This window comes from Saccoglossus kowalevskii, chromosome 4 (assembly GCF_978046115.1).
Source record: "Saccoglossus kowalevskii chromosome 4, keSacKowa6.1, whole genome shotgun sequence".
Taxonomy (NCBI): Eukaryota; Metazoa; Hemichordata; class Enteropneusta; family Harrimaniidae; genus Saccoglossus; species Saccoglossus kowalevskii.
Genome location: NC_140644.1, coordinates 7,061,289 through 7,077,348, shown reverse-complemented (window position 1 = coordinate 7,077,348; position 16,060 = coordinate 7,061,289). Strand labels below are relative to the sequence as shown.

General features: G+C 38.6%; 1 protein-coding gene across 1 annotated transcript in view; it reads right to left on the bottom strand.

The window, feature by feature from the left end:
* Positions 1–16,060, bottom strand: part of LOC102810005 (alpha-N-acetylgalactosaminide alpha-2,6-sialyltransferase 3-like) — a 32,985-nt gene that overhangs the window by 5,278 nt on the left and 11,647 nt on the right. Inside the window, exon 2 of the mRNA XM_085497688.1 lies at positions 5,892–6,292. Coding sequence (XP_085353814.1) covers positions 5,892–6,292 — 401 coding nt within the window. The remainder of the gene's footprint in view (positions 1–5,891; positions 6,293–16,060) is intronic.

Here is a 16,060-nt window from a genome sequence, read left to right as displayed (position 1 = left end):
AGCGGCACAACCGTCTGCGAAGGACAGTGCGCGCCTAGCTCTGACCGGCACCTACCTGAGGCAAGGGCCAGTAGGAAGACTATTTTCCACATCAAAAATTTGAGTGGTGCTGATTGGAGCGGCTCAAAGGGCGGTCTGCTTAAAGCAGACAACACAGTCAACGAGTCCCAGTTGTGTTCTGCCTCCAAGGTCTCCAGAGTGCTGGTCACGCATAATAATGTGCTCAAGCAACTCTGCCATCAGGGCTGGATGGGTCGTCTTCAATGGCAAAGACACCCATGGAACGCGGCTATCCCACTTTGCCCGGTTTGCCAAATTCGTGGTACCTGGGTCTGGGGAAGGAGCCTTGGAATTCGATTGGGGGCGTTTTGGTCTCATCCCATGCTATGGGGTCTGATCCCGAAACCACACCGACCGGGTAGCGTTTGGTCCAGTGGGAAGTGTTGCCTAATGTTATTCCCACCCGGGGGCCTTAAGCATTACATCCTCCGCGGCTGACCAACGCCGCACATCAACACCGTTTGCCTGCTCTGCGCCCCACTCCGCACTCAGGCGGACAGGGAGAGACTTGCCGACGGGGTTGCTTTGGATCCCGACGCCCGTGATCCCATAAGCGTTGAAGCAACCTTAGGTGGTCGCTTTAGGATCAAGGGTGGGGGTATATACATCGTATCACTGGGATCGATGATACTCCGCCTCACCCCAAAAGTGTGGCTCACCGAGTCATACAGATGGAAGACTCTGAGGGACCGCCCGGAGTACGGGCTGTATCCGACGCGAGCGAACTGCATCTCCTTTCACTTTAAATATGTGAGAGGGAGCGTGTTCGGCTGTGCGTCTCATGACAGGGTCGGTTCCCTCTGGGGACGCCCGTGGGTCGGTAAGAAAGGAGTCAAAACCCACAGCGGGGACCAGACACAAGGAAAATTCGTTACCGTTGTATCGTTACCGCGTGACGAACCCTAGGTGGCTGAAAGTAGGGGGGGTCAACGTGTGCCCTGCCCTGAAAGCCCTGTCCCGAGATCGGAGACTTGGCTGCCAGCACCCCGTTGGCATTCAGTGCCCGAGGATCCAGAAAAGGACCGGTGCAATTAGCCTGAGCCTCGGCCACAACCCAAAATAGTGGGAGAGCCGTGCCTGGGAACGGGGGTTCCCCGGAAGAGACGTGTTTGAATGCAAACATGCTTTCGTGTCTCTTCCTGCTTGCCCCCCGGGGGGACACAGTGGAGACAGCTCGCTCCGACTGCGTCTTATCTACCCAGCCTGCCAGGGACGCAATTGCCCCGACAGTCCTTCGACCAAAGCCCTCAACTCGAAGGCAAACCCGGCTTCGTGCGAGGAAGGATCCACAAAGAGACCCGCAATGGGCCCCATAGGAGTAAAGCCTCCAGGGGCACAGCCTCGCTGCAGCTGGTAAAATCGGGTAAAACACGACCTGAAAAAACAGACTGTGAGGATGCCCTCCGATCAGCGGGGGAGACCAAGAAAAATATCTACCTATGCCGTCGGGCATCTTACTCGACGTCCCGGTACATGAAGTACCGCTAGCCGAGCGCGAGGACTTTCCACTCATGCAAAACACGCAACTCACTTTAACCGATTTGTTTACTGGACGCGCGACCTTGCTGTGACGCGGTCAGTCTCAGCGATTTTGATGGCTCTGAAAGAAAATCTCAGGCCTCAGAACTCCAGTGAAAAAGACACGCTTTCACGCAAAAAACCCATAACCCGCACGTAGCTACGACAAAGTATCTCGGATGCGGGTTCTATGCTGGTAAATTCTGAATATAACCACGGTCGACTCGAAACACGAGGAGACCAGAAAGAAAATGGCAGCGAGCCCTGGTGCTGTCATTACATCTATATATTGCTAAATACAGATGGAAGACTCTGAGGGACCGCCCGGAGTACGGGCTGTATCCGACGCGAGCGAACTGCATCTCCTTTCACTTTAAATATGTGAGAGGGAGCGTGTTCGGCTGTGCGTCTCATGACAGGGTCGGTTCCCTCTGGGGACGCCCGTGGGTCGGTAAGAAAGGAGTCAAAACCCACAGCGGGGACCAGACACAAGGAAAATTCGTTACCGTTGTATCGTTACCGCGTGACGAACCCTAGGTGGCTGAAAGTAGGGGGGGTCAACGTGTGCCCTGCCCTGAAAGCCCTGTCCCGAGATCGGAGACTTGGCTGCCAGCACCCCGTTGGCATTCAGTGCCCGAGGATCCAGAAAAGGACCGGTGCAATTAGCCTGAGCCTCGGCCACAACCCAAAATAGTGGGAGAGCCGTGCCTGGGAACGGGGGTTCCCCGGAAGAGACGTGTTTGAATGCAAACATGCTTTCGTGTCTCTTCCTGCTTGCCCCCCGGGGGGACACAGTGGAGACAGCTCGCTCCGACTGCGTCTTATCTACCCAGCCTGCCAGGGACGCAATTGCCCCGACAGTCCTTCGACCAAAGCCCTCAACTCGAAGGCAAACCCGGCTTCGTGCGAGGAAGGATCCACAAAGAGACCCGCAATGGGCCCCATAGGAGTAAAGCCTCCAGGGGCACAGCCTCGCTGCAGCTGGTAAAATCGGGTAAAACACGACCTGAAAAAACAGACTGTGAGGATGCCCTCCGATCAGCGGGGGAGACCAAGAAAAATATCTACCTATGCCGTCGGGCATCTTACTCGACGTCCCGGTACATGAAGTACCGCTAGCCGAGCGCGAGGACTTTCCACTCATGCAAAACACGCAACTCACTTTAACCGATTTGTTTACTGGACGCGCGACCTTGCTGTGACGCGGTCAGTCTCAGCGATTTTGATGGCTCTGAAAGAAAATCTCAGGCCTCAGAACTCCAGTGAAAAAGACACGCTTTCACGCAAAAAACCCATAACCCGCACGTAGCTACGACAAAGTATCTCGGATGCGGGTTCTATGCTGGTAAATTCTGAATATAACCACGGTCGACTCGAAACACGAGGAGACCAGAAAGAAAATGGCAGCGAGCCCTGGTGCTGTCATTACATCTATATATTGCTAAATACATTGAAAATAAAAGACGACATGCATGAGGGAAACGAATTACAGTTGTAAAAGGTGCCGCCATGAAAACCAACTGGTTACGTAGTGGCGCTGGATTTTAATTTCTTTGTTGTGAAAAATAATACACACAAAGGGGAAAACGACACGAGGGTAAAAATGACAAGGAAAACTTATCCTACCAGCTACAATGTCGGATGCCGTGCAGCGGCAACAACCCAAGCTATAAATCCGGACAGGAAAAAAAAAGCAGGCGATCCAGCAGAGCTCGCTAGATTTCATCTTCACTCGAGGCGGAGAGAAAATAAAAGTGATGGACGGCGACCTGTGGCGCTGCCAGGTGGCCTCGGTCACATGGGTTCATGACGTAAGGGGTAAAAGAATCTTGAGGTCATGGGGCTTCCCCTGACCTGGATTCTATCTCTCCGTCACTGGCAGAATCGCTGATTAATGCCTACAGTTCAAAATAGTCATTTTGACTGACCGGAGTCTATGGTGGGTAATTGAACGTAGTGAATATCACTCTAATTTTAAACACCATACTAATTTAGACATCACTCTAATTTAGACATCAATCTAATTTAGACATCACTCTAATTTAGACACCACACTAATTTAGACACCACACTAATTTAGACACCACTCTAAATTAGGCACCACACTAATTTAGACACCACACTAATTTAGACACCACTCTAATTTAGACACCACACTAATTTAGACACTACTCCAATTTAGACACTACTCCAATTTAGACACTACTCCAATTTAGACACCACTCTTATTTAGACACACCACTCTATTTAGACACCACTCTATTTAGACACCACTCTAATTTAGATACTACTCTGATTTAGACATCAATCTAATTTAAATATCACTCTAATTTTAAACACCATACTAATTTAGACATCACTCTAATTTAGACAGACACCACACTAATTTAGACATCACTCTGATTTAGACATCACTCTAATTTAGACACTACTCTAATTTAGACACCACTCTAATTTAGACACTACTCTAATTTAGACACTACTCTAATTTAGACACCACTCTAATTTAGGCACCAAACTAATTTAGACATCACTCTAATTTAGACACTACTCCAATTTAGACACTACTCCAATTTAGACACTACTCCAATTTAGACACTACTCCAATTTAGACACTACTCCAATTTAGACACTACTCCAATTTAGACACCACTCCAATTTAGACACACCACTCTATTTAGACACCACTCTAATTTAGATACCACTCTAATTTAGACACTACTCTAATTTAGACATCACTCTAATTTAGACATCACTCTAATTTAGACAAGACTTTAATTTAGACACCACTCTAATTTATACACCACACTACTTTAGACACTACTCGAATTTAGACACTACTCGAATTTAGACACTACTCGAATTTATACAGACAACTCTATTTAGACACACAACTCTATTTAGACACCACTCTAGTTTAGACACCACTCTAATTTAGACACTACTCGAATTTAAACACTACTCCAATTTAGACACCACACTAATTTAGACACCACACTAATTTAGACACCACTCTAAATTAGGCACCACACTAATTTAGACACCACACTAATTTAGACACCACTCTAATTTAGACACTACTCCAATTTAGACACTACTCCAATTTAGACACTACTCCAATTTAGACACCACTCTTATTTAGACACACCACTCTATTTAGACACCACTCTATTTAGACACCACTCTAATTTAGATACTACTCTGATTTAGACATCAATCTAATTTAAATATCACTCTAATTTTAAACACCATACTAATTTAGACATCACTCTAATTTAGACAGACACCACACTAATTTAGACATCACTCTGATTTAGACATCACTCTAATTTAGACACTACTCGAATTTAGACACTACTCGAATTTAGACACTACTCGAATTTATACAGACAACTCTATTTAGACACACAACTCTATTTAGACACCACTCTAGTTTAGACACCACTCTAATTTAGACACTACTCGAATTTAAACACTACTCCAATTTAGACACTACTCTAATTTAGACACTACTCTAATTTAGACACTACTCTAATTTAGACACTACTCTAATTTAGACACTACTCTAATTTAGACATTACTCTAATTTAGACACCACACAAATTTAGACACTACTCTAATTTAGACATCACTCTAATTTAGACACTACTCTAATTTAGACACCACACAAATTTAGACACTACTCTAATTTAGACACTACTCTAATTTAGACACCACACAAATTTAGACACTACTCGAATATAAGTTTCACTTTTATTACATGTAAACTACAGTGAAACCTAAATTGGAGTGATGTCTGAGTTTGGATGATGTCTAAATTAGAGTACTAGATAGATACTCTAATGAATACTAATTACAGTAACAGTGAATTGATCACCATTAATAGTTTGTTGTGTGCAGTTATCATGTGATATTGTTTTATACAATTTCATACCTAGGGAATAAAGCTTTATATGACAATTACAGATTATTGAAACATTGGGTTAATCAATAATTCAGGATAATTAATCCAATGTTTAATTAATCTGTAATTATCACAGTCTTAAGACTGAAATAAATGTATACTTACCGGTACTTATATGTAATTTCATATTTACAGTGACCACACAAAACAGTTATTACCTTAAACCCTGACCACACAAAACAGTTATTACCTTAAACCCTGACCACACAAAACAGTTATTACCTTAAACCCTGACCACACAAAACAGTTATTACCTTAAACCCTGACCACACAATCAGTTATTACCTTAAACCCTGACCACACAAACAGTTATTACCTTTAACAGTGACCACATAATAAGATAACTCACCGTTTTTTCCCAGTCTCTCTCTCAAACAGACTGTCCGTGTACTCAACTTGTTTATCACTGACATAATAAAAATCTATATTTGTGTAGTTTTTACTTAAAATACGATAAGACTCCATAACTTTAGAGTACACATCCTTTTTCAAAGTAGGCCACAACACTATTTTTTCTGGGCTGCTGTCCTCAAGTATGCTTCTCTTGATTAATCCCTTGGAGTTCAACGTAATAAAGGAAACCATCCTAAGCGTGGTCCGTGTGCCGACGTCCTGCTCATAACCCTTGACCGGGGAAGCATTCATTCTGACGACACAAGTTGCATTGTCTATTTCTCTTCCAGCACCTGTACCTAATATATGTCCGGAGGTAGAAACTAGAGCACACACATCACAGTGGAAGTCCATTTTCTGCAAAGAGGTTACCAAAAATAAGAAATAAGATAGAAGCCTACCCATAAACGAAAATACCCAGAATTTATTCATTTTGCAATAAATAAATAATGGGGTCGCCAGCTTAATTTTTCATAAAATGAGGCTTGTATTTCAGTGGATAGTTGCCATTTTGGCAGTATTGTTAATGCTTTTACCATAAGATTCTATGGCAGAGATATTATGCCACATTTTAAATTGTAGGCTGGTGACAGAATGAAAAAAATAATATATTTTTTGTTTTCTGAAATTATTTAAAAAACCTGGGTTTTAAAATGTGTAAAAAAATGCAATTTTCTTTAACATTATTCCATGGAAGTGTGAAAAGTGATTTTATGTCTTAGAACTAGTACAATATTGCATAGAAATTTGCTATTTATTTGAAATTTCTTAGAAAAGCAAAGCACTAAGCCAAGCCAGTACGATATTGTTGACAATTAAATAGATGTTGTAGAGTACCAGTAGATAGATATACCATGTATATTAATAACTAGAAGATAAACAAGTAGAGCACGAAAGGTTGCTAAGGTAAGCCTGTTCCGTGCAAGACCTACATACTTTTGTGTCCATTCATGGTCTAGACAATAAGGTGTGAATTGCTATGCAAGCCTACCACACAAAGTTGCAGGCATTGCCGTACCTAGCCCATGGAGCGCCATGGGTTAGATTTCCTACCTGACACCTTAAATGTACAGTTGGCACCAGTATCTTACCATGCTCTGAACTTTCAACCAATTTGAAGTACTGCTTTAGAAGGTATAGATGAAATCATATTTTTTTTCAATTTTTCACAACAGTGGCTATGATGTCATGCCTTACCCATAATCCTTTGCTGGAGAATCAAGATGGCGGGACTACAAAATACTGGTGAAAAGTTGAATATCTAGATAATGGAAAGTGATATAAAAAAATGTAAATTGCATTCTTCTGCTTTTGTGAAGCTCTTTCAATCTTGTAGCATTATATTGTTAGCCTAGATGTACACAAGAACCCATGTAGAATATAATAATAAATTGTATTAAGGTAGAGATGCAGGTTCGTGAGCACTTGGGAGTGAAATTTTTATTTTTGCTTTTTATTATCCAAACAGTCTTGGCTATAGACTGTTGAAATTTTGTAGAATTATAAATAGTGGTACATACTCAAGACGATTTTAAAATATAGATAACTAGTACAAACATTCTCTCTTTTGAATGTTTTAATAGCAAGATTTAGCAAGGCTGTACATAAATAATAAAAACATGGTGAAAAAAAGAAATGACGGGATCTCCATATTATGCACTATATTTAACTTTTTACAAAACGATAATACATTTAAATTTGGAACTGTTACAGCCATTTTAATTATAAGCATTAGCAAACTTCTTACTGAGTGAATGGTTATGCAAATTAGCAATTATCTCAACTTCTTTTTAGTGCACATCCCAGAACTTTAAAAAAAATAGCTCCTAGACATTTTGACCTTTTGTTTTGAAATTTTCACAAATGATTCACAATGTGTTTATCTTTAAAACGCCGTCGGGGCATTGTTTCTGGCTGAACAGTTTTACAACACTGAGCTGTTGCCCTGCAAAATTGACAACTGGTAGACAGTTTTCAAGACGACACTTTCTTCACAGTAAACAGATGTACCCGTAAACAAATTTTGACAGAAACAGAAGCATGGTTTAGTAGCTAATTTTTTTTAAATCACTTTTGACCAAAAAAGCACATTTATGTGCATATTTCAAACTACAGTGTCCATAAAAAAAATACCAACAAAATTACAAAATTCATACAATAAGCTTTCTGAAAATATATAGTTTTGTGGACAAGGGAGGTCATCTTGGTTTCCTAATTAACTAATTAGAATACCTGTCAGGTAAACTGCATCTCTACCTTAAAGTTCCCAAACAATACAACAATAAATCCAAACAACATTTGGTGAGGAGCTCAAATCATAAGTCCCTGTTTCAGGCTATTCCCAAAGGAGACTAATTAAAACAGTCTACAGTATTACCTAGTGAAATGGGCAACATTCTTTCCTTGAAACAGAAGCTATGGGTGACCTGTAAGGCCATCACTGATTGGCTCCCATGGTTGCATGAATGATGATTTTGGTTTCAAATACCCCAGGAATTTTTGGATTTGTTCACAAATAGTACTGCAAAATTCAGCAAGGTTCTTATCTTCCCATTGCAGATATAACTTTGGCTCCTGATCAGATTCGTTTCGTTTATAGCATGAATTTCAAATATCGTCATTTAATCACTAATAATATTTTAACGCTTATCACGCTTATTCCAGAAATTATATTTTTTTAACATTTTAAACAAATTATTCTGCTTCATTAACACATTAGCTTCAGTAGAATGGGATGTAAGACATGTGTATTCTCAGTATAAATACAGTCCTACTACACGTTTGACTCGTTGATTTATGACGTACCCAGACAGGTCACATACACTTATTTATGCATGTATGATTTAAACTGTATGATTTATAGTAACTGTGTAACAGTTAATCCCCATGCTGACAATCCACAGGACAGGAAACCTACTAGTTGTAATGTGTCTAAAATATAATGCCTCAAAATAATATGATGATAAAGACACATCATAAACAAAATAATTAAAATTTTGCAAAATAAAACATGATTGGATATATAATTTGTTAAGTTTCAATCGTAACATGTAGACATTTTTTTTTTATGTTTATTGTAAAACCCTAATTAATTTGTGGTTGTGAAAATAATTGTTTTTCCACAAGAGGGCGAATTAATAGTACATGTATACAGTACAAATGGCAATTATTTTCATTTTGTGTGCAAATTAAAATGATAAAATAATGACGGATTCAAAAAATATTGATTCAATTGTTTTGATAAAAACAGTATAAATTTTGCTTGATATTTAATCTAGCATTTGCAGGTTTAGTGAGAAGTTTAACCACTGAGTTGTGCTACATGTAATAATGCAATGGAGCTCCACAGACAGTATACAACTCTGCCATAAAATAACAATGTGACATTACACCAAAGATAGACATTGAAAAAACTAAGTACTGGTACTCTTGTTCAAAATACTGATGATTTTTTTTAGAATAAAAACAATTAGCACAAATTTTGAATTAGGACAGACTTTTTTTATTCCTTGTTTCTCGAGTTTTTATAAGGCAAATTTTTTGAGGAGGGCGGGAAAAAAAATAAAATTAATTTTTTTTTTCCCATTAGATTTGTATGATTCTCAAAGGATTGTAAGTGAGATCATTGATCGGAGAGAAAAAAAATGAAATAAAATTTTATTCCATGTATAATTTTGTTCCTCATCTGAGCGAGACTTTGGTACTTTGATCATGATACTCCCATGAAAATGCAACTGGGATTTGTTATGCGGCGGGCGGAAAAAAATGAACATAAAAATAATTTTTTAGTAATTTTTTGCACTTACAATTCGGCCGGCGCGAGAAATTACGCTGAAATAAAATTTTATTTTTATTTCATTTTCGGCTCCTGTTCATTCGGCGGGTCCGCGAAACAAGGGATAATAAAAGTCAGGCCTTAATATTTGATCTAGCATCGGCAAGTTTATGCCAAAGACAGACATTTAAAAAAACTAGGTACTTTTGTTCTCCAAAAAATATGATTCAAGTTCAGAATAATTTACATTATTGTTATTGTTATTCAAATTAGCTAATTTATATGCAAGAATTTTTACTGAAAACTATTAGGTCTGCAGATTATCTCAGTGCATCTATGTACCAATATGTCATTGATATTGAATGAACAGTTCTTGGCAACAGACATACGTGTACATGCATATGGAGGGCTTAAATGGTGGTGGTCATCGCGCAGTATGTGTTTGAATTTCATGTAAGCAAACAATGTATTTCACACACGTTGTGTATAACAGGACGCGATACAACCATCGCCCTTTAATAATTAGCTGGATTTTATTTTCGATTATTTCGCTGATAGCTAAACACGCTGAATTGCAACCTGTCCAATATGTAATATGTTAACAATATAATGTGATATTTTCTTCACAAGCTAGTGAATTTAAACCATGGCAGTAAATGTCTCTACGACATCAAACCTGCTAAAATCAAACCAAGTGAATAATTCTTCTTGTACAGAACTCATTTCTCTCAACAGTTCTACTACTATTGATGACTTATATCGCTCAATTTCAATGTACTGTGCTGAAGGTTTGATGATCAAAATCATTGCTTCAATGGTGAAGTTTGAGGATACAGCGAGCATTAGCTATGTTCTGGTGTACGTATTTCTGGAAAATTACATGGAGCTGAATTCTGAATGCAGACTGCTTCAAATCATTTGATATAATACCCATAATTGTTTGCAAACAATACTTGAACTTTGAACTTCTGTTAATCATTTATATACAATGTACACATTTTATTATATGGATAGACAAAATGTACACGAAGTAAGCAAAACAAGAAGTTTCACTAATAATAGACAAGTAAATCGGTGTTGAGTGTTGTGGGCGAGCCTTACATACCGAACAGTCTGTGCATGCAAGTTCCCGTGCTAATGTACTGAAGTCATGGGGACAGCCAAGCAGTGATGACACAGTATTCTGTGTCGACTACATACATTATAGTCACCAGACCATGATTCCAATGGAATCCGGGACTGTTACTTTTAATGATAATTATTGAGAAAGTTATGTATAAAAGCAATACTGACTTCTTTGAACAAAGAGCAGATAAATGAGGAGAAAATGTTATGATGTACAAAAATGCTTGAATTGAAAATGCTGAACAAGACACGAGTCACAAAACTACTGGTATATTTGGCTAAATATTACCCATGGTTCCCTGTGATAGGACACCACCTACTTTTTAGACCATTTTAGCACTGTAGTTGTACAAATAATATGGACAAATTAATGGAATAAAGATTACTAAGAATTGATATTAACGTATTTCTCTAGCATTTTTATTTTAAAAAATGGATAGTTGAAATCAATACATGCATCAATCTCAAAGCGACCGTGTTTCACCCTAACTACCGGTACTTAAGTCATTTCATTTAACCAGGAAAACTAATAAAAAATACATAATAAATTACAAAGTACAGATTGTGCAAGCTTCCCATAAATTCCAGTCATTGTTTGTGTCTCAGGTAATCTGGTTGAAATCACAGATGTTGGAAATCGACTTTGTCCAAAACTCAGTATGGCAAAAACCAGTGAAAAAAATGCCGACTGACATTTCAAAATAAATAAATTACCAAGATACGACTGATTGGCACGTATTGCCAAGCATGGATACTTTGCTGGAAAACTACTATTATTATCACATATGGACAGCACATATGTACCTGACAATACATAATTTGTAGGAAAATATTATTACAGTAATTATTGTCAATATGGATGCCGACTATCCGACAATAGATTTGTATGGTTATAATGTGGTAATTACATATCATGAACACGAACGCCAACTATCTGACAATAAATTTGTATGGGTATAATGTGGTAATTATTTTATCAATATGGACTCCAACTATATATCCGACAATAGTTTGTATATGCAGTTTTGAGTTAATTATTAGAATAGGTAGTTGATGGAAAATAATAACACACATAATATATGTATGTATGTATCAGAAAGGCTTAAGCTAGCTTTCAGCCAGATAAAAGCTAGTTAAATGTTAAGTTTGGCTTGGAGTGCACTGTATACAGTACATGTACATGTACAGTATAGGAAATTTAGTTTTTTAACATCGCCAATCTTTCTGTTGGTGATACAAGTACCAAACTTGGTACATACATGTATATTGTCCAAACATACATGTAGTTGAATAAATAGAGCATGTTAGCCACCAGAAAAAATCAATATGGCAGCAATTTCTAAGATGGCGGTGAACTACACTAAAAAATTGCAAGGGTAATTGGGCAATTGTTACTTAATAATGTTAAATGAATGATCGGGCTAGGATTATGGGTAAAATTACCATGAACCTACTTGTATCCCATATCTCAAGATAATTTAAGTTGGTAAAAGGATAAACCCTCTGCCTTAAATATTGTCTGTTTCTAGATTACAAAAAGTCAATATTCCAAAAAACTGTCCGAATTTCATGAGAGACAATATGAACAAAACAGAACTGTTCAATTTTCTAGCTATGAAAGTGATAGAACTTTGCACAACAAATGATGTTTACGTTACAAGAGAAGACAGTGTTGTTTGCAACAGGCCAGTGAATTTTGTAAGTCCCTCAAAATGTAATCATGAGGATACACAACTTTTTGTACATGCTAGACATGCTGCAGTAGAAGGAAGAAAACCCATCATGATTAAAGCTAATGACACAGATGTTTTGGTTATTGGCGTGAATGTCTTGTCTGATCTTATCAGAATAGGACTACAAACACTTTGGATAGAGTTTGGTCAAGGGAAGAGTTTACGATGGATTCCAATCAACAAAATCCATAAGAAAATACGTGCTGAGAAATCAGACAATTTGTTATTCTTCTATGCATTCCTGGGATATGATTCTGTCTCCGCCTTTCGAGGTAAGAGGAAAAAAACTGCATGGCAGACATGGGATGTTTGTCCCGATGTTGAAGATGTGTTCTCAAAGTTTAGCTCCACTACCAGTGATAAGCGAACACGATCAGAATGTATTGGAAATGTTTGTGATTATGAGGTATGATAGATCAAGTCTGACTGCAAGTATTGATGAAGCACGACTCAATTTATTTGCTCGAAAGCAGAGGTCCTATGAGTCTATTCTTTCAACCCGCGGAGCACTGATTGAGCATTGTGGTTTATCAAGCAGGATGTATTAGGGGTCAAGCCACGATCTGCAATATAGAAAATGAAAGTCATGGCGATTGGGGCTGAAAGAAAAATGCTGATATGTGGATGATTATTTGGACAACATTGTCGCATGAAATCGAACGTAAAAACAGGACAAACAAAGGTCATAGCGTCGTAGTGGCGTCAAACATCGCGTGGGATTCGACAAACGCGAAAATATTTTGGGGTCATTTCCATGCTTAATAATGTGCTGTACACATTTGATGATAGACAATTTTGATTAAGTGATGGTATTCGAAAGCAATACTCCTCTGTCGAAGATCGGCCAGTCGATGTGAGCTACGAAATTCGAGTTCAAAATCGAATCATTCGATTTTTGCGGCAGACGTTCAACGCGCGTCTTTCATGCATCTCGCGAGATCTCGCAGTTGAACAGAAAATCACCTATTGCTGAAAGCTGCCAACAGTTGCCAAAGTGAGGATGTAAAGCTGAGTGTTATGGAAGGTGAAAATGCTTCCAGCTTACCCTGCCCTGCATCGCACTATCTTATGTAATTGTGATCATCAAATTGCTTTGGAAGGTGATTGTCACGGGGGTCTAGAGAGGGTAAAAAAAAGGGCGCGTGCAGGGAGAAGGGAGGCCTCAATCCACACAGGCAGGATTTATTTGTGCATACTGTAATTACTACTACCTTTTTGTAGTTTTGACCCGTTTTGGTGTCCATTTGTGTGCATTTTTACATGTTAAATGTGGGATTTTCAGTTTTAAATTCAAGAATATCGTATGGTCGCCAACTTGAAAAAAATGGCGACCATTTCTAGATTATAGGTGGCTAACATGTTTTTTTTTGATAAAATAGTGCCTAAGGATGTTTCATACCAAATTTCATGCTTGCATCACCTACTGAAAGATTTTGAGGGTAATCTGCTTAGCTTAGGCTGTTTTTACAATATGTGCAATGCGTTTGTAATCACAGACCACATTGCATAGCTTTCTAAATTGCTACATCATTCAATTGTTTCGTTTATCATCCAGACCACTACAGTCATATGCTACGTTCACGTTACGGGATCGCGGCACGTGTCGAGAATCATTTGTGTTTGCAGAGGGATTAAAGCGCGGTGGTCGACGCGCAGTGTGTGTTCGAATTTCATATAAATAAACAATGTATTCTACACACGTTGTATAAGTCGCTATGAGTCCCATATCGAACAGGACGCGGCACGACAACTGTCGTCATGTAATATAACGTTCACGTTAGTCGGACCCACTTGGGACCCACTCAGCTTATGCAGAAATCATGCCCTCATTCATCAATCTGTTATTTGAACCAAACATATGCATATGATGATGATAATAATAATTGCTATATTGAAATTCTATCGATTTGTTGTTATGGTATTTGTTGTTATTGTGCACATGAACAGCAAAGAAGATTCAAAAACCAATTATTTTTCCATGTTAATGTTCATTGCAAGAAAATACCGGTTGCAGCAGTAGCATATGTCTCGCTGACGACGGTTTGCATTCATTTCATACATTACTACAGCATCCGACCATATATATCTGCATTTCCATTCAATGTCATATCATATATGTACTACTGGTAGTATAAATCAGCATGTGTTCTCTTAAATTTACTGAGGTTGTGATTTCAGACAGCAAATCTCGGCATATGCCAAGTTTCGGTACCAAGCATGTATCAGGACTGTGATAAATTTTTTTTGGCACCTGTCGACTTGGTCTCGACGGTTCACACAGAAGTTATGGCACGTGCCGACTTGACCGAGATCTCTAACATGAACACCACTATAGTTTTAAATTCCTAGTTTACAATGTTTAATCTTTACAAACCATGCATGACACAGTCCCTGTTAGTTATCGAATTTAAGATATATAGTTTTGTTTATACTAATATAGCTGGAATATAACATTAAAATGATTGACATTTGGATCTGATCGTCAAATGAGTACTTGTCCACATTGAGAGATATTGTTCTGGAACAGCCTTAATTAAAACAAAATCAGCCATTTTGAATACATGTATATATCTATAACATGATGTATAATGAATATTTAAAATTTGAACATAATCAGTCAAAGCAAGTCAGAGATGACCCTAGAAGCCCATTCATTAAAACAAAATGGCCGCCAGTCAGCCATTTTGAATCAAATCTGAAAAATAAAATGACGTGCATCAGGAATCCGTAATGTCTAACAGATGTACCTAAAGTTTGAACAAAATCTATCTATAAATGCCAGAAATGCTTGATATTTGATGATTTTTCAGCACAAAAATGGCCACCATTCAGCCATTTTTAATAGAATCATCAAACCAATATATCTGTATATCAATGACATGATCTATAATGAATATTTAAAATTTGAACATAATCAGTCAAAGCAAGTCAGAGATGGCCCTAGAAGCCCATTCATTAAAACAAAATGGATGCCAGTCAGCCATTTTGAATCTTATCTGAAAAAACAAAATGATGTGCATCAAGGTCCTATAATGTCCAAACTATATACCAAGTTTGAACAAAACCCATCTGTAAATATCGAATAAATGCTTAATTTTGATGATTTTTCAAAACAAAAATGGCTGCAATTCGGCCATCTTAAATCAGATCGTGAAGCAAATTGATGTGCATATGTATAATGTCATGTATGATGTATGTGTGAAGTTTGATTGTGATTGGTCCAGGCATGTCTAAGATACAGGTTCGGATGCACACACGCACGGACACACGGAGGTCAAAACATAAGTCCCGTTTTCGGACTGCGCCGGAACGGGGTCTAAAAATGTGAGTGCAAAGTAAACAATGCACAACCAGATATTGATTGACTCTATTGACATTATATACGGGTTATTTGTTTAACTTCACACCATGGAACCACGGAAACAGCACTATGCCCTATTTTTCCCAGTCTCTCATTGCAAGTAGTGAAGCAGCAAGAGATTGGGCGGAGTT